Genomic DNA, 18608 nt, shown 5'->3' with positions numbered 1-18608 from the left:
GAACGGCGTCCAGTTGGCTGGGAAATGACGATCGATGATATTTCCCATATAAATTTACATATAAAATGACAGCGATCTTCATTTCATAGCCATCGCTGACGCCATTTTTATTCGATCATAAGGTATAATAGTTCATAGTTCAAGCTAACTAATGACACACATTTGTGTATACATATTAAATTAACAAGCCTATGGACAAAATTTTGTTAAAAAACATGATTCTTTGGACTTGGTTGTTGGTTATAGTTGTGTAGTTTACTTTTTAAGTACCCAAAAGACTTAAAAATAAAAATTATTTTTTAACTGTATTGTCGCACTATGTATAATGATTTATTTGTTTATAAATTGGGTTAAGTGTCAAGTATCCACTTATAGAGAGACCAAGAATTATAAGAACAGGAATATTTAATGTATTTGTGTATATTATACCATTTTAGTCGCCAGCTTAATGTTTTAATGTCTATATCTTTAATAAATATACATGGTATTTCATAACAAAAAACAAGTGGGGTAATTCATTGGTAGTATTAGGGGTAGTTGGTAGTTTCATATACGGGGTAAATCTTAAATAAGTGCAAATATTTTTACGGGTGGTATATTTCGACCCCATTTATGAGGTTTTTTTGCGAAAAATAAATTTTGAAAATTTGGAAATTTTTTTAAAATGTTTTGGAAATGTTTTTAACTTTAGTTAAAAAACATAATATCTTGATGTTATGGCAACAAGGTAGTAAATTAAATTTATAAAAAAAGAAAACCCAGAAAAAAATAGCGATTCTCAAAATATAAGCAAAAAATATATAATTTTAATTTTTAAATCAAAATAACTCGGTTATTTTGGATTTATTTGAAAAATGGTAAAGAGAAAACATGTTTATTTTATCGAGTTCTACCAGCCATGCAAATATTTGCACTTATTTAAGACTCACCGTGTATATAAATAACATTGAATCAAACCAATAATTAGCGAGATATTGCTGTACAGGGTGGGTCAAATTCGACGCTTTTAAATGGAAACACCCTTTTCTATAGGAGATAGACGAAAACTAATATCGGTTTCTGGAGCTCAATTTTCATGAAAAACATGATGGTGAAAACCGCACATCAATATCTGTTACTGTTTCGAAGTTACGGGGTGTTTTTCAAAAACGTGCATTTTTAACAAATCGCGTAACTTTTTTGCTATGGAAAATTTTGTATTTCTATGAAAACATTTTCAAAGCACCTTTTTACGTAGAATTTAATGGTTTAAGTATAATTATTTTAAAATTAATAATTTAAGAGTTATCAACAGAAAAAATGATTTTTTATTTGAGACACCCTCTATATTTTTAATTAACTGAAAAGAATTTAAAATTACCTTTCCAAAAATGTAGCACACTTGATATTTTGTTATAATCCCCTTCGAAATACAGAATTTTTGAAAGTTCGTCACTTTTAACTAGTAGGTTTTGGACCCCTTATTGATGATATGCCCTTAATGGAACTCGAAAACATATTTTTCCAGCAAGACAACAGCACCGCCTCTGAAAGCTGATGAGCAGCAAATTTTTGCAGCCAATTTCAAGAATAATTGGATAGCTAACCAAGATCCCAGCCGTGGGCCGTCGAGGCCGCCTGACTTAGTGCCCAGAGATCTAATCCTATGGATATATTTGCGGAAGAATAAAGGTTCCTTATTCTTCCGTATAATCTAGACAAGAATTAAAAATACAGCAGTTATGAGAGGGTATCTTTCACCCCCCACTGAGTTAATGAATTCCGCGAGACATTTTCAAAAACTGTCCCGTCTGTCCATAACAGAAGAGGGTCGATATGTTGAACACCTGCTGTAGCAAAATCTGATTTCTTTGTTTGCTATTTATTTTTATTGTTAATAGATATAGTTTAAATGTGTTGATGTTGGTTAAATATATTTTAAATTGTTATAAAATTCTGCATCTCTCATAGCAAATATTATTTTCGTTTTAATTGATGCTCACAGCTAGAATTTTTTTGTATTAGATACAGCCGGTGCCGTTCAAAGCTTACTTATTTAAAGCGGGCGAATTTTTATATACTCTATATCTCGAAGAGGAATAGAGCAAAATATCAAGTTTGTTATATTTTTGGAAAGGTAATTTTAAATTATTTTCAATAAATTAAAAATATACAGGGTGTCCCATATAAAAAATCAAATTTTCTGTTGATAATTCTTAAATTATTTAAAAAAATACAAAATTTTCCATACCAAAGAAGTTACAGCGATTTGTTAAAAATGCATATTTTTGAAAAACACCCCGTAACTCCGAAACGGTAATAGATATCGATATGCAGTTTTCACCATCATGTTTTTGACAAAAATTGAGCTCCAGCCACCGATATTAGTTTTTGTCTATCTCCTATAGGTTTTTGTCTATCTTTTATAGAAAGGGTGTTTCTATTTAAAAGCGTCGAATTTGACCCACCCTGTACAAAGGTGGCGAAAAAATAATGTTTATAATATTTCACCCAATTTACAGATTTTACGGAGGCCCGGGCCTCATGGCCCCCATCTGTATCCGCCACTGCCGACGCGGAATTATTCATATTTTATTTTTTACTCTCACATCGGGTAAGTTTTAAGAAAAAAATAGGGAGGGGATTAATATTAGCATTATTAACATCTTTACGAAGATTTTTGACAGGAAATCACCCTTTAAAGATTTTTGCAATTTGTTTTGAAACACCCTGTATAATTAAAACAAAAAATATGATTACTTAAGAATAAATATAAAAAAATAAGAATTGATAATTAAATATTCCAAAATTTTTATTTATTCATTTTTCATAAATATTTCATTTATTCAGAAAATTATGCATTTATTAATGGAAATAAATAACGCGAATTAAATATTCTATTTCCTAAAATAAGAATAAAATAAATATATTTATAATGAATAAAAAGCATTATCTTAAAAATGCGTTTGCTTTATAATAAACTTCCTCGATAAACTTTGTCGATTTGCAAGAGCCAAGCTGTTTAAATTTACCGCCAATACCGTTATCAGCGCCACTCTTGATAGAATCGTCAAGTTTACAAAACACTGCTTGATCTGGCGTCACCAAGTCGTTGTGTGTTCATTTTTTTGCGTTTTTCTCATATTTCTGACAAAATTACCCACAAGTGTGCCATAATATAGTTATTTCCAATATAATTAAGGTAAGGAATATGCAGGTCCGTTAATGGGTTCTGGAGAAAGCTTCCTAGACTGTATTGAACGATCAAATGCTCTCGGTCATGTCTGCTTTATTTTTGTTGTTGAGAAAAAAGCTAAAGCTGCTCTTGATAAATACCAAGTTTATAGGAAGTATACAGTTAGTACCATACGCTTAACTGTTAGAAATGTACGTGTAGTGCAGTGTACTGTGAAATAAATCATAACATGGCTACAGATTTTCAGTTTTATGTGACTCAATTTAATAATTTGTGAGTCATTTGTTGTATTTGTTTGATTTTTCTCGGAAATTATATTCCAAAATTTAAGTGTTTTCAAATTTCGTTTTCTAGAATTGTAACACGCGAAGAGTGATATATAGTTATAGTTATAAATTGTTGTGGGAATGGGACACTGCTATCGAAATAACAATAACGTATTTTTATTTAAAATAACACTAGTTATTTGGTTGGCTATATAAAATTAAAATTGCATTAAACTTATATATATTATAACAAAAGTAGAATGTCGTCAAAGTGCTTTTTAGAAACTTCTATAATAATTTATGATTAACCGGTTGTTATGTTCTAAACATTTTGTATTATAAAAAAAGTATTTTAAACGTGTTTAAAGAACCATTAGGTATTTGTTTAAAACTTGTGTAAGTTATAAGAAAAGTGGAATGTTGTCAAGGTGCTTTTTAGAAATTTTTATAATTTATGGTTAAGTAAGTTTAGGATATAATTGGTTATCAATTTTTTAGTATAAACATGGACACAGATGAAGGTGAATCTTCTAGCAGTGGACCAATTCAAACCCTGAACAGCTTATTTTCATTTACCAGCCCTGCAGTTAAAAAACTTTTGGGGTGGAAACAAGGTGACGAGGAGGAACAGTGGGCTGAAAAAGCAGTGGATAGTTTAGTGAAAAAGTTAAAAAAACGAAAAGGTGCAATAGACGATTTGGAAAGGGCCTTAAGTTGTCCTGGACAACCAAGCAAGTGCGTGACTATCCCTAGAAGTTTGGATGGCAGACTACAGGTTTGTAAAATTTTTCTTTTGATATAGCTATTCCAATATTAGTACAGTGTTGACAATGGTTACTTCTGTTGTAGGTTTCTCATAGGAAGGGGTTGCCCCATGTAATATACTGCCGTGTATGGAGGTGGCCTGATTTACAGAGCCATCACGAATTAAAACCTTTAGAAACATGCCAATACCCGTTTTCATCTAAACAGAAGGAAGTGTGCATTAATCCTTATCATTATAAAAGGGTAGAGAGTCCAGTCTTACCACCAGTCTTGGTACCACGTCATAATGATTTTGTACCAGGCCATTCGTTATTGCCATTCCAACAAATAGTCGAACCAAATATGCCTCATAATATGAGATATTCTTCAAATGGTTTTAATTCGGCCCACATGAGCCCTAGCTCTCCTATATCTAATGCATCTAGTCCAGGAAGTGTTATTTCAAATCCTCAATCTCCATATGCCAACTTGGCTGAAACACCTCCACCTGCATATAGTCCAACAGATGAAAATGCGTCAACAACCAATAACAATCCCAGCCCAGAACCACCTCTAACACAAGATGTTCAAGCAGTGCCATACCAAGAACAACCATACTGGGCATCAATTGCTTACTATGAGCTCAATAGTAGAGTGGGTGAAGTTTTCCATTGTCACTCTACATCAGTTATAGTGGATGGCTTTACCAATCCAAGTAACAATAGTGATCGGTTTTGTTTAGGGCAATTAAGCAATGTGAACAGAAACAGTACTATTGAAAATACAAGAAGACACATAGGAAAAGGTTTCAAATAATTAATAGTTTACTTTAATATACTGACATATTTATTATTCAAGGTGTACATTTATATTATGTTAATGGAGAAGTATATGCAGAGTGTTTGTCAGATTCACCAATATTTGTACAATCAAGAAATTGTAACCATCACCATAACTTCCACCCCTCTACAGTGTGTAAAATTCCAGCGGGGTGTTCCCTGAGGATCTTCAATAATGCAGAATTTGCTCAGTTGCTGTCCCAATGTGTAAATCATGGTTTTGAAGCAGTATATGAGCTCACCAAAATGTGTACCATTCGAATGAGCTTTGTTAAGGTACTGTGTGTTTTTTAATAATAAATTAATATGTTTAATATTAATTAACAAACATTTAATATATTTACAGATATAACATGTTAAAATATATTAGTTAAAATATAATGTACTGAGATCTAAACTCTTAAACTATAAATTACTTATAAAAATAATGTTGACATAATTGTCTAAAATCAGCTTTTGAATTTGAAACAATTCACAGTACTTTGAGTAATACATATATATTAAAAAAAGGATTTGTCTGTATATTTATGAAAAGGTTAAGATTTTCTGTTCACATGTTTATTTTTTTCTGCATTAATTTTATTATTTTGGTTAGTATCTACAAATAAAATAATATTTTTAAAATTCTAAAGGTGGATTTTTTATAATCATGTATAGATTACAGGGTGGCCTAGCATTTCTGAATAGCTCAATTGGCATTTCTCAATAAGAACAATGGTTGTGTACATTGTCTTGGTAAATATACAGTATGATTCTATCTCAAACATACTTCCAAAATTAAAACGAAATATTTTTAAATGTTATGTATTTTTTGATATTTTTCTATATACATTTTTACCTCTGTAGATTTGATTTTAAGTTTCCATTCCTACAAAGAGGTCATTCTCATTCCTACCATAATTTAATATTCTATACCAAGTGGTTTTTGAAATATCGCATTTTTCAAATTAAACCTTCTGCATATTTAAAGCTCTCTCAGAATTATAAAGTTACTTGTATTTTTTGATTGTAAATAGTTATTTTATAGCAGTGTTCATATCAAACTAGGTGTACTCAAATACATTATGTTATATTGCACAGGACATGGTATAGGCTGGTTCAAAACTTGATGGGAAAAATATTTTTCTCTGCTGTTTCAAATACAGTTTGTTATGAGTTGAGCGAACACATTTTATTTTAGAGCTTTAGTTTTTTTTACAAACTCGAAGTTTATACACTAATTTTTTGATTTATAATGATTATTTCCTATTGCATCAGTACAATAAATTGTATTTCTTAATTAATCAAGTGAATTGATCATTGAATTGATTAAATGGTTTTCAGTTTTATTCTGCTCTATTGTAGATAGGTATGGTCTCTTTTAATGGTAAACAATGATATATTTTCAATGATAATAATGACATATTTTCAAAAAAAAACAGAATTTTCTCAGCAATCACAGATTTTAGGTAGGAAGTGCGCAATAAAACATAAATATTAAACAAATATCTGATTGTTTAATACAATGTGCTTCATTTGAAATACTGGAAAAAATATATTTTATTTTAATCCTGTTTAAAGGTTTCAAATATTGTGTAAATTTTAGCAGCCGAATTTTGAAAAAAAAGTTAGTGTATTTCATTTGAAATAGTGGATTAGGACACTATTATACTGTAGTTTTGGTAAAAAAGTTTAATACATTTTCTACTTTACAGTTTTAAATAAATGGCAAATTTAATTGTTTATTTGTTAATCACATTGCTTACATATTTTATAAAAGGATTTGTTTGGATTGTTGAAAATCTTAGACTATAAACCCCGATATATACAGTATGTCCCCGGATTGTCTTTACAAGAGGTATATAAAACCTTTTTACTATTAACATTTTGAGAAAAAAGCATTCTTCGTAAAAAAATTTCCTTGTTCTAAGATGGTTAATTCTGTTTATACTTTCCATGCCGTATTAGAGAAAATTAAAAAAAAAAGCATGAAAACATGGTTGAAAATGCGTTTCTATGGTAATGTAATTTCGTTTTCATTCTTTGATAGATATGCTCTGTTCTTTTCTCAGGTAAGATTTCGACAGACGATGACAGAAGAAAAGCAGATGACGTCCCATACCAATCTATTTATTTTACTAAAAAAACTTTCTAGTATTTTTTACGTTAACTATGGATGGGTTTAAATATAAATCCGTCATGCGTCGTCTCTTGTTGTTTTTAACCAGTTTTATTGGTTTATTTCAAAAATGACATATCATATTTAAATTTAATTGGTTTGAAGGAACGATGAACGACAAACGGACGCTGATACGTATGAACTCGCCTTTAGATTTTTGAGACTTGTCAAAGTTTTGCCAAGTATAGGTTATAATTTTGTGTCAACTTATGTCAAATATCTGCGTTTTGGAAGATGATGCATTTTGATTGGTTGTGATTATTACGTGTATTTTGTGTCTTTTGAAGTCAAGTGGAGGAAAAATCGAGGGAAAATTAACTCTAGACCCAGAGCACAGTTTATAGTTAATACTTGCTGCCCAGGCAGAAAATCTTATACACCAATAAAGTTACCATCAATAAAGTTTGTATACCATCTTGTCATAGATAAGTGCATCTCGTATATGCTACAAGGATCATTCTAAACATATACCACTGGAGTAGCTGTTAAATATATCGACATCACACGATAGGTAAATAATGGATTTTAGTACTGCAGAAAAATAATGTGAAAAGGTACTGGTTTAAAAAAAATTAAGATTAAAGTTAATTAATCAACCTTTAAGGTATAAAATTTGGTAAGTGTTATTATTAATAAAATAGTTTGTTTTATTAATGTTGTTTTATTTATTCCTGTGGAATATTACAAATTTGTATTTGTACATAAGTTATATTGATAAATAATATAATAATAAATGCGGGAAGTTTCTTGAAGCTTGAAAGTAAGAAATAGTTATTATATTTTTTGGTAAGTGGTGTTTTGTTCTTGTTTGTTTTGCATTAACACATACGGTTTTTTTTTTAATAAAATAACTCATACATTTTTTGAGTTTCATACAGTTTTTTTTCATAATATTTTGAAGTAATTACTTATCAGTCAAATTTTAAATATACTAATTTCCTGCTATGCGTTCCAGTTGTACCAACTTATTTCTTTGTAAAATAAAATAAACTACTTTGAAATTAAAATGACAGACACATCTATCACTGTCAAGGATCTTGTCGTTGGACAGTCTATAGTTCTTGGGGTTATTGTGTCTATGGGTTATTGATGGAATTTTAATTAACGTCATGTTTTTGCTGTTTTAAAATGTTAAAAAAGCACAACACATTTACTTATATAGTTCAATGTTAGGGCGAAAATAGTTATCGGAAAATGTGATACTTTGACAACAGTAAAAAATATGGCATTAATCAAAATTAATAATACCCATCTATCCAAGAATGAAATCAAAATTATAATACACTAGAAACGCCTTTTGATTTGTAGGACTTCAAAGGTAAATTCAACCATATTCTAATAATGTTTCATATAATAATTAATGCTTCATATAATTTTCTCTGAAACGGTATGGGAAATTCGGAAAAATATAAACGGGATTGACCATTTTAGAACAAGCGAAATTTTTTTATGAAGAATGTATTTATCTTAATCTAATAAAAATCAATAATAAAAAAATGTTTCCTCTTGTGCCTCTGTCCAGTTTGTTAAAACAAGATATTATTTCTGTTAAGGAAAACACATTTTTTGTATTGATGGAATTTAAAACATTGTCTTTTCTTTAGGGTTGGGGTGCAGAATATCATAGACAGGATGTTACAAGTACTCCCTGTTGGATAGAAATCCATCTTCACGGTCCGCTCCAATGGTTAGATAAAGTCCTCACACAAATGGGAGCACCTCACAACGCAATCAGTTCTGTTTCCTAATAGCGTTAGTGAGTATATACAATTATTTTAGTTTTAGGGGGCCTTTAATTAATGAAAAAGCTTCAAGAAGTACAAATACCTAATGTATATCTTTCTTAATTTTAACTGTTTCACTCTTTTATATCTCTACATAAGTTGTTTGGTATGAATAAATGATTGTAGAATTAAAAAAATTGATTTAAATTATATAGAAAAGAATATTTAATTTCATGTTTCTTAATTACATAAGACAAAAACCATTCATTATTACTATTTTTGAGCTCAGGAACGATCTAAATTTTTTTAAATTTAATTCAATCTCACCTCTTGTGCCAAAAAGTTTCCTACATGTTTTTTTTTATTATTGAGCTATTGAAAAAAGTACTTATATGCTTCAGCATCTCCAACAATAGAAAAATAAAAATCTCAACAATGAACAGGTTATACGTATATCATGCAACAACCTGTTATGGCAGCTAATTAAAATGTTTGTTCCAACCGGACAAGAGAACCGTCCTAGAACGGTAATTTTGCTATCAGTGAATTCATTTGTTAATCTTGACAAACGATCAAACTTCTCAAACAATAAGTGGGCGACTAGAAATTACCGTCCCAGGATCGGTTCTCGGTCCGGTTGGAACAAACCTAAAAAGTCCTCTATACTTATAAAACTTTTAATAACAAAATATCAAAGAGAAAAGTTCGGAATATAGTTCTACGAGGGCGGTCCGATAAGTCCTCACCGCCCGATGACGCCACTATCGCAAGAGAAATTTACCATCGTGTAGTAGACGGCTACTGTCAAAATTTCAGCCGAATCAGACTCGTAGTTTTGTTTTGGCCACGTGTGGAAGCGGGCGTGTCCGCCGATTTTAGAGAAATGGAGAAAGAACAATATCGATCGGTGATTCGATTCTTGTTTCTGGAAGGAAAATCGCGCAGCGAAATTAAAGAGCGCTTGGATGCTGTGTACGGACTCTTCTCCTTCGATGGCGACTGTCAAAAATGAGTTTCAACGTGGTCGCACGTCGGTTTTTGATGAGCCACGCCCAGGTCCCCCGAAAACGGTTACCACGGAGGATAACATAACAAAAATCCATGATCTCGTATTGGCAGGCCGCCGATTGAAGGTGCGCGAGATAGTTGAGGCAGTAGGCATCTCAAAAGACCGCGTGGGTTATATCCATGAGAAAGTTGTCGGCGCGATGGCTGTTCACTCCGGACAAGCGCAAGCGTGAGACCACTTCAGAGCATTGTTTGACTCTGTTTAAGCGCAATCCGAAGGAGTTTTTGCGTCGTTTCGTGACCGTCGACATAACATGGTACACATCACAATGGTCATGGTACAAACAAGGTCCACTGGTACACACCCAAGGATACTATAGAGATAAGGATAGTTCGATTCCTATCTTCCTGCACTGTCAGTTTTTTTACGTCATCTGGGGACCGAGTTGAAGTTGGCGCTAAAGATTTTAGACAGTGACAGTTATTTTTGCATTTGACGGACGAGCGCACAGTGGAAGATAAATTTAGCGGGACAAAAGCGTTTGGTTAGAAATAAGTCAAAAAATGTGTGCTGTAAGAATAAATAGTAAACATTCCAATTGATATAAAAATGCATGAATATTCTTTGTATTTCGATACATTTTTATCAACCAAATTTGGTCGTTTTCTGCTCAGCAAGGCAGAGATCATATGAAAACAAAATATTTACAAGTGCTTATACATTTTATTCCAAAGCCAAATTATGTTGAAGATTGCCACAGGTATGTACTTTTCTACTGTACGTATATTATTTGTTAAAATCCTTCGTGCCTTTGTTCTGCAGATATCAAACTTTCACTTTTTTTCAAATATCGATATATTGAATGATGTAGATCTTTTGAGTTACCAATAGTTACCAACACAGGTAGTCACAGTCACAGGGAGTTCAAGCTTAACAGGTGAATGCCCAAAAAGTTTCATTTCAATCGGATAGTATCAAAAAAAACAACTCCATCAAAAGGCTCTGAGTTTAAAAAATTGTCTTAGATACTTACTATATATGAATTTACAATTACCGAGTGTTAAAATTAAAATTAAAATATCTTAATTAATTTCTTTAAAATAAAATATAGAGGGTGTCCCAAGATTACAAAGTAATTAAAAAATAACTGCTAAAGAGTTTTTTGTAAGTATTTCACCTGATATCATAATTTTATGTATTTGGCAATAGTTTACAATACGGTTTTTGTGTGTCATGTACGAATAATATCATAGTTTTATTATCTTGTATTTATTTATTAATAAATTAAGTTGTTAATAAATAAATAAATTTAACCATATAGTTGCTATATTAGAGTTATATATATATATATATATATATATATATATATATATATATATATATATTAGACCATTTGCTACGTTCTTAGATTTTAAGTCCCAAACATTGCTCTTGAGATTTTGTCCCGCTAGAATAACCATCCGCCGCACTGTGGAGCGCTGGTCAGCGCGTGACGTAGCATTCCACGGCGACTACGACAGCGGCGATTTGACGCGATCGAACAGTCCTTTAGAATATATACAGTCTTTGGTACACACCAGAGACCAAGGAATAGTTGAAACAGTGGACTTCACCCTGGGGTCTTGTGAATGGAATTCACAAGATCTACATCGACTACCTGGAGAAGGGCAAAACGGTCACAGGGCTGTACTATTCTGAATTGTTGCCGATTCGACGTCGAATTGCAAAAAAACGGCCCCATTTGGCGAAGAAAAAAATGCTCTTCCACCATGACAACGCACCCGCTCACACCTCCGTCCTCGCCACGGCCAAATTTGTCGAATTGGGCTACGAACTGCTGCCCATCCACCGTATTCTCCAGATTTAGCCCCGTGCGACTTCTTTTTGTTTCGAAACTTGAAAAAGTCACTCGCCGGGCAAAAATTTTAGTCGAATGAGGAAGTCATCGCCGCAACGGATGCCTACTTTCCAGACCTCGAGAAAACGTATTTTTCAGAGTGGTTAAAGAAGTTGGAGCATCGCTGGGTCAAGTGTATCGTGTTGAAAGGAGACTATGTTGAGAAATTGCCACTTTTCCAAAATTTTTGTTTTTCTTTTGTGGGCCAAGTACTTATCGGACTACCCTCGTACATCCATGTACCAAGATTCGTAAACATACAGAGACTTTTCAAAAATATCATGTTTTTTTTGTATGAATGATATTAATACCAAGCCGAACCTAATAGAAATGTTTTCTCAATTGTAAATTTTGTTTTACTGTTCTACAGTGAAGTGGAAAAAACTAAAAGTGATAATATTAGAGTATTGACTTTGTTGCCTGTTTTATGTTCTGTAGAATTTTAGCAAAGAAGTACTATTTTTTGAAAATATTCTGAAATGATAAAAAAAATTGAAAGTTCCTGTATTATAAAACACGGTACAAAGATGTAAAATTAAATTCTGAACAACTTTTCCATTTTTTCCAAGTTTAAAGTTGAGTTAATTTCTCGCTAGAGCTAATCTAAGTTACCTAAGGTCATAATCTTTGTTTACCTTTAAATCCGAACCACGGCTTTCAGCCTAGATACAAAGAAAAGAAGTCGTCGGTGATACCGGCACCATTGGTCGGCACGCTCCGGTCGCAAATTTCAAATTGTCAAACTGAAAATGATTTGACATAACTTTTGAGGTTATGTCCTGATTCTTCCCTATTATGTATTATATTATCTGGGACTTTTTCTATTAGTGGCAATTGAACAATATGAATATTTTTGTATGGCATAGTGACGTTACAGGTGATATGCGCAAACTGGACGAAATTGGAGCCGATATCGATCATACCTTGTTTTCTTTGTATTATGGCTTTCAGTCATATAATGACCTACCGACTTAGCGAGTGTCTTAATCGACTCACTATCGAGATATCCTACCTCAGCTGACACTGAGCACTTTTTTCCATATTTTGTCATCTAACCCCACTTTTTACATATTGAAAAAAAGGATATTTATAATTAGCCACAGTGACAGTTACCACATAAAATGTCAAATGGTTGTTTTAATTGGGTATGCTGAAGAAATTCTGCATATCCCTATTGAGTATTGTGGAAAGCATATTACACAAGTACAATATTTAATGAGTGTGTAATATGCTTTTGCAACACACATTACATACTATTTTTTACCTACGACCACATACATTATAAGATTTAAAACAAAACTTTTATTAAATAATGTCATACTAATGTCAAAGTTTTTTGATTTTGACTGATATTAAATTTTACATATTGTCATTACATAAGTAGATAATATTGTGAGTTTGTCACCCTATACATATTAACCAAATAACTATGTAGAGAAAAGTGATATCGAAAAATGCTATATGGAAACTCCCCTCCTCTCTCCACTTTTTAACAATCATCTGTCTTATTTTTTCGCATGTAATTACAGTTTATACCGGGTGGTACATCGTCGTTGGAAACGTAGGAAGTTGCATACAAATTTTGAACTGCCCAAATTTTAGCTCCCCTGTTAATTTCCTGCCTGCGTATGCTGAATACACATGCCAAATTTAAACAATTTTGGACAAGCTGATTTTAATTTAGGAAAAACTGCATCTATTTTTAAATTAAAACTGAACAACTTTGAATAAGAAGACTAAGGAAGGAGCATAATGCTATCCATGTATTCATGCATGGTGGGCGGAAAAAGGACTCTAGGGTGGGGATCCTTGACAGTTCTGTTTGACGATTCATTTGACATATTTGAATTTGATTTGAAATTTTGTGGATTTGTCAGTCTTTACGGAGCTTATTTTATGTTATTTATTATTTATTCTACTACTGATAGTTGTATAAAGGTAGTAAATCTAGATGGAAATTGTGGCAGAACTTAAATTAACAGTGACACTATCGCGATTTATCGAAAAAGACTCTAAAATAGTTGGCTGTGTAGCGTGCGGTAGATCTCGGCAAAAATCGAGTGAAATAATGGAACAACTTTTCGCTAGTAAGTGACTATATAATATACATACGTGTAGTAAACCGATCATTTATGAAATTCACTTAAATTAACTAATTATATATTTTTTCTTGCATTTTTGCTTTTATTTACTACTTGTCAAAGATTAGATGTCAAAGAATTTAGATACGTCAATTTGACTTACCTGCTTCAGTAGAGTATCGGATGTTTATGGTTGTAAATAATTATTATAACTTATCTATTTTTATTAGAATTTTATATTTTTATAACAATTTTAATAACTACCAACATTTATTCACAACGTAAAACAAAAAAAAATTATTGAGTCTACCCCACGTCTACCCTATATCATAGTTTCACATTTTTTAAATAAAATTAGAACGGCACTGATAAACCTGAATTTAAGTCGGCCATATTTGAGGCCCATCGCGGTGGATCTAAGATTTTTGATATGCTCCTTCCTTAGTCTTCTTATTCAAAGCTGAACAGGAACAGGTAACAATAACAATAAAAAACCAGGCAATTTCCATTGTACAAGTTGTGATCCTATAATTTTGTCAATGTCATTTTTTCACCGTTTTATATTACAAAAATACATTTCGTGTAGACAGCACAACAAATTACATTCGACAATGATAAAATCATAGGTTGACAACTTAAGGTATGTTGACATTTGACTGGTTTTGTATTGTTACCTGTTCAGTTTTAATTTAAAAATAGATGTAATTTTTCTTAAATTACTTAAAATTGGCTTGTCAAAAATTGTTCAAATTTGGCATACAGGTTGTTAATTTGTTTATTACTCGCGGCAAGATCTTTATGGTTGAAATATGGCAACCTCGGCCCGCTCGTCGATAGACGACGCTACGGAGTCGGCAGAAAACCCTATAAGTGCATGCGTTCTCAATAGGCAGTGTTGCCATTCTGTTCACCTATAAGTAACTGCCCAGTTAACAACCTGTATGTATTCAGCAGAGGCAGACCTTTAAAAAGCTATTTACGCTTTAGCTGTAAAATTAATAGGGGAGTCTATATTTGGACAGTTCAAAATTTGCATGGGATTTCCGATGTTTCCAACGACGATGCACCACCCGGTATTGCATAGTAAACAACATTATTGGATTATTCCTAATACGAAACGTTCTTTATGATTGAAAGTTGTTTAAAGGTAAAAAGTTGAATACATGCAGCGGAAATGTTAATCTTCCAAGTTTAGTAGATTCGGTTGTTAGATAGCATTAAAATACTAATTGGAGATAATTTACTTAACATTATTTCTGTAACAATAAAAGTTAGATAACTTTGAATAACTATACCCCACACAACATATCTTCCAAAGTTTTACAGTGAAAAGATATTCACAGCTAGATATTCAGTGCTTGATATTTTATTTGGCAAAAGAGAACCTACTCAAAAACTTAAAAGGCCCTCAAGATGACCTGAATTATAAAATATATATATAATTTTAAGTTTTTCTACTGTGGCATCTGGCTGCCTTTTTTGCAATTTAGATTTGTTATTATAATTATACATTTTTCTTTACCATTTTATTAAGATTTACTTTTACAGGTTTTGTTACAACCCTGTAAAAGTTTAATCGGGAAATGTTTATATTTTGTTGATGATTGATTAAAAATAGTTTAGTAGCATTAGTTCTAGATCACTTTTTAGTTTTATTACCATTTTTATTTTGATAATTTATTGTATATTTAGAGACAGATATAATCACATAAATATTTTCACAAAGCTGTCATCTTAGAATATATTAATTTTAATATGAAACAAGATCTCTACTTATGTGTGAATGCTGATAGGGAAATATTGTATACATAAATATGATTAAGCATTTTAACTGATTTCTTTTATTTTAATATTCCAAAGCAACTAACTTACATCCGAAGCGTACATTCCTACTGTTTAAGGAACAGTCCAGGGTGTTCACGTGTATTTTAGCGGATAGCTATCTCCATATAGTACGAGAGTGCGTGTGTGCTAATATTAGTATAGCATACGGGCTACGCATTTGAAATTCCAAATTTCTACATTAGGTCTGTCTCTTAATAGTCTAAGAGCTAGCAACGTTTTCGAGAAAGTATTTTAAGACGTCTGGCTCTTTGATATATCTTTTTTACTATGCTCTCTGGAACAGCATGCGGCTCGTCTGGCTTCCGATACCCGTTGCGTTCACTACTGCGCATCGAAAGAAGATCCTATATTTTTTATTAATTTAGTCCTATAAATTTTACTATTGAATATTAATCGAACATGTCTCCATAGCGCAGTGCGTAGAGTTTCCGACAAATATTTGTTTTTTTTAATTACCAGAATTATTTAATACTTTACTATCAGAATATAAACGAAAATAAAATAAAAAAGTCTGTAACCTGGCCCGGATTCGAACTGAGAATCATCGGTTCGTGGTCGGAAACTACGCACTGCGCTATGGAGACATGTTCGATTTATATTCAATACTAGAATTTATAGGACTTAATTAATAAAAAAATATAGGATCTTCTTCCGATGCGCAGTAGTAAACGCAACGGGTATGGGCAGCCAGACGGACCGCATGCTGTTCCAGAGAGCATAGTAAAAGATATATCAAAGAGCAAGACGTCTTAAAATACTTTCTCGAAAACGTTGCTAGCTCTTAGACTATTAATAATAAATAAAAAAGGTTGTTCAAGTTAAAAAATTTGTACAATTAAATATCTGTAACATTTTACGAAAATAGCAACAAACCTTATATTTTGGAACTTCAAAAACGTCAAAAAATGACTGTTCCCTTTTTTTGATATTTTAAAAATTCTAAAAGTTATGGTTTTATGTTCCTTTTCTATCAGTTCCCTAAGAGTTTTATTACGGAACATGGTTCCTGAAAAATATCATAATTGTCACCAAACTAACCAGCGTGGGACGGCTGGTTTTTCTTGTTTTTTTTAACTCAAAATTTTAAGGGTGAAATTCTCATTTAATTTATAAAATTTGCCTTAATTTGTATTTATACCCAAAAGGCAATGGAGGTAGGTAGTAAAGGTAAAGAAATTTCATTAACTAAATAGAGTGACTTTTTTGGAACATTTAAACTTATCATGCGGACATTGTTTCTTAAAGTTAGGAAATCATCAGAAACGAGACAAGAAACATGAATATTTTGTAAAATATGAAAATATAAATATTGATTAGATGTATTTATTATATTGATTTATTTTAATATCGTCCAGTTACCTACTTTACGACTTAAAGGTCTGGTTCACCTGGTTTGACAATGGGCTACAGGCAAAATCTATTTTTTTTATAATTTAAACTAATCCCTAAATGAAATATTTATGTAGGTAGCTATTGTCTAAAATATACATAAACACCTTGTACATTTTTATTATTCAAAAAACAAACAGAACTTCTTTGATTATAAAACATTTAATATATTTTATTTCTGTCCAATGCTTTTCGACATCATACTTCGAAACGTTTTAAAATAATAGATTATTGGTAGTTTCTGACCTCTTCTTGATAAAATACATTTTATTGGGATCTCGTAATCCATAAGAAATACTAAATAGAAAAGAATAAAAGAAGGAAATACTAAAAAAAGTTATTACTAAATAAGAAATAAGTAGTCACTTGAAGCTGTTCAAGATAAAAGCATTGAGAATTATGTCTGATCAGACATTCGTCATGCTTTAAACTACTTAACATATTTAAATAGACTTATATTCGGGGAATTGTTTTTATTAATGGCTCCACTGCTGTTGTGGACTTTGCATGACTAAAGTTTTTAAATAGGAACAAACAAAGAAATAATCATATAAATTTAAAACAAATATTTTTTTCTAGTTGTGCCACTTTATAATTCTTTGACGTTTAGAAAAATGTTTCATTTCGCAAACTAGTTACGAAATATTTTTCTGTTTTGCAACTAATGATGAAATAAATGATTTGTCGCTAGACGCTTAAAAAGTCAGGCCTTTGATAATATAGCGACAGGTAAATCTGTTGACACTTTAATAATTATTGTTTTTGTCGGTGATGTATTAAAAGAATTTTTAGAAGACATCAAAGAGTATACCAAGAAAGATGACATTCATAGTCAAATGTAATACTGAATATTGTTGATGGACAAAATTAGAAAAAATCTTGTATGCAACACGTTGAGGGGTAACATCTGTTTTGTATAACTCATGTACATGAGTTATACAAACATGTACATGAAAAAAAATCTTCATAATAAAACTCCATTCGTTCAAGGGCGGTTTTAGAAAAAAAAATTCTAGGGGGGGGGGGGATAATTTTAAATAAAAATAAGCAGGGAAATGTACATGCCAATATAATATTTTTATTTTAAGAATAAAACAATAATATAGAAATAATAATATCAGGATGATAATAGATGTTTTTTTTCTTACATTTGCTTTTCTTAATCCTGCTGCTCTTAAATCTCAGACTGAGATTCTTACTGGAATACCATGTTGGTGTAATAAATACTTATATTTACACCGATTTTAAATTTTGAATATTATTAGTTCTAACAAATTGTCCTTAGTCTAACAGAAACATGATATATAATAATAAATTTCTAAAAGGGAATTGTTCATCTGACGTTTAAGTTAATATAAAATATAGCAAATTATTTTTTTTTTGGAGTTCGATGTGTCTATGGAGGCTAATTATTATCCCTCCTCTAAAACCGCGCTGGCATTCGTTATACAAAATAATCTATTTCCGAACTATTTGCATAA

General features: G+C 31.4%; 1 protein-coding gene across 4 annotated transcripts; it reads left to right on the top strand.

Annotated features, from left to right (window-relative positions):
* The first annotated feature begins 3044 nt into the window (after window positions 1-3044).
* On the top strand, window positions 3045-10382 carry LOC115887436 (protein mothers against dpp). 4 transcript variants are annotated; one of them, XM_030906865.1, is made up of 5 exons: window positions 3045-3181; window positions 3940-4216; window positions 4291-4990; window positions 5044-5300; window positions 8787-10382. In XM_030906865.1, exons 2-5 carry the CDS (start codon window positions 3947-3949, stop codon window positions 8928-8930), a joined length of 1371 nt encoding a protein of 456 aa, XP_030762725.1. In that variant the 5' UTR covers window positions 3045-3181; window positions 3940-3946; the 3' UTR covers window positions 8931-10382. The 4 variants fall into 4 exon arrangements, with proteins under 4 accessions (XP_030762725.1, XP_030762727.1, XP_030762724.1 ...); XM_030906867.1 differs by having other exon boundaries at window positions 3045-3196; XM_030906864.1 differs by lacking the exon at window positions 3045-3181 and adding an exon at window positions 3358-3448.
* The last annotated feature ends 8226 nt before the right edge of the window (window positions 10383-18608 follow it).

The sequence above is a fragment of the Sitophilus oryzae genome, unplaced genomic scaffold (assembly GCF_002938485.1).
Source record: "Sitophilus oryzae breed Bouriz unplaced genomic scaffold, Soryzae_2.0 scaffold_575_pilon_pilon, whole genome shotgun sequence".
NCBI classification, from domain to species: Eukaryota; Metazoa; Arthropoda; class Insecta; order Coleoptera; family Curculionidae; genus Sitophilus; species Sitophilus oryzae.
Note: the sequence above shows the minus strand (reverse complement) of the source record. Positions and strands in the feature narration are given on the sequence as shown.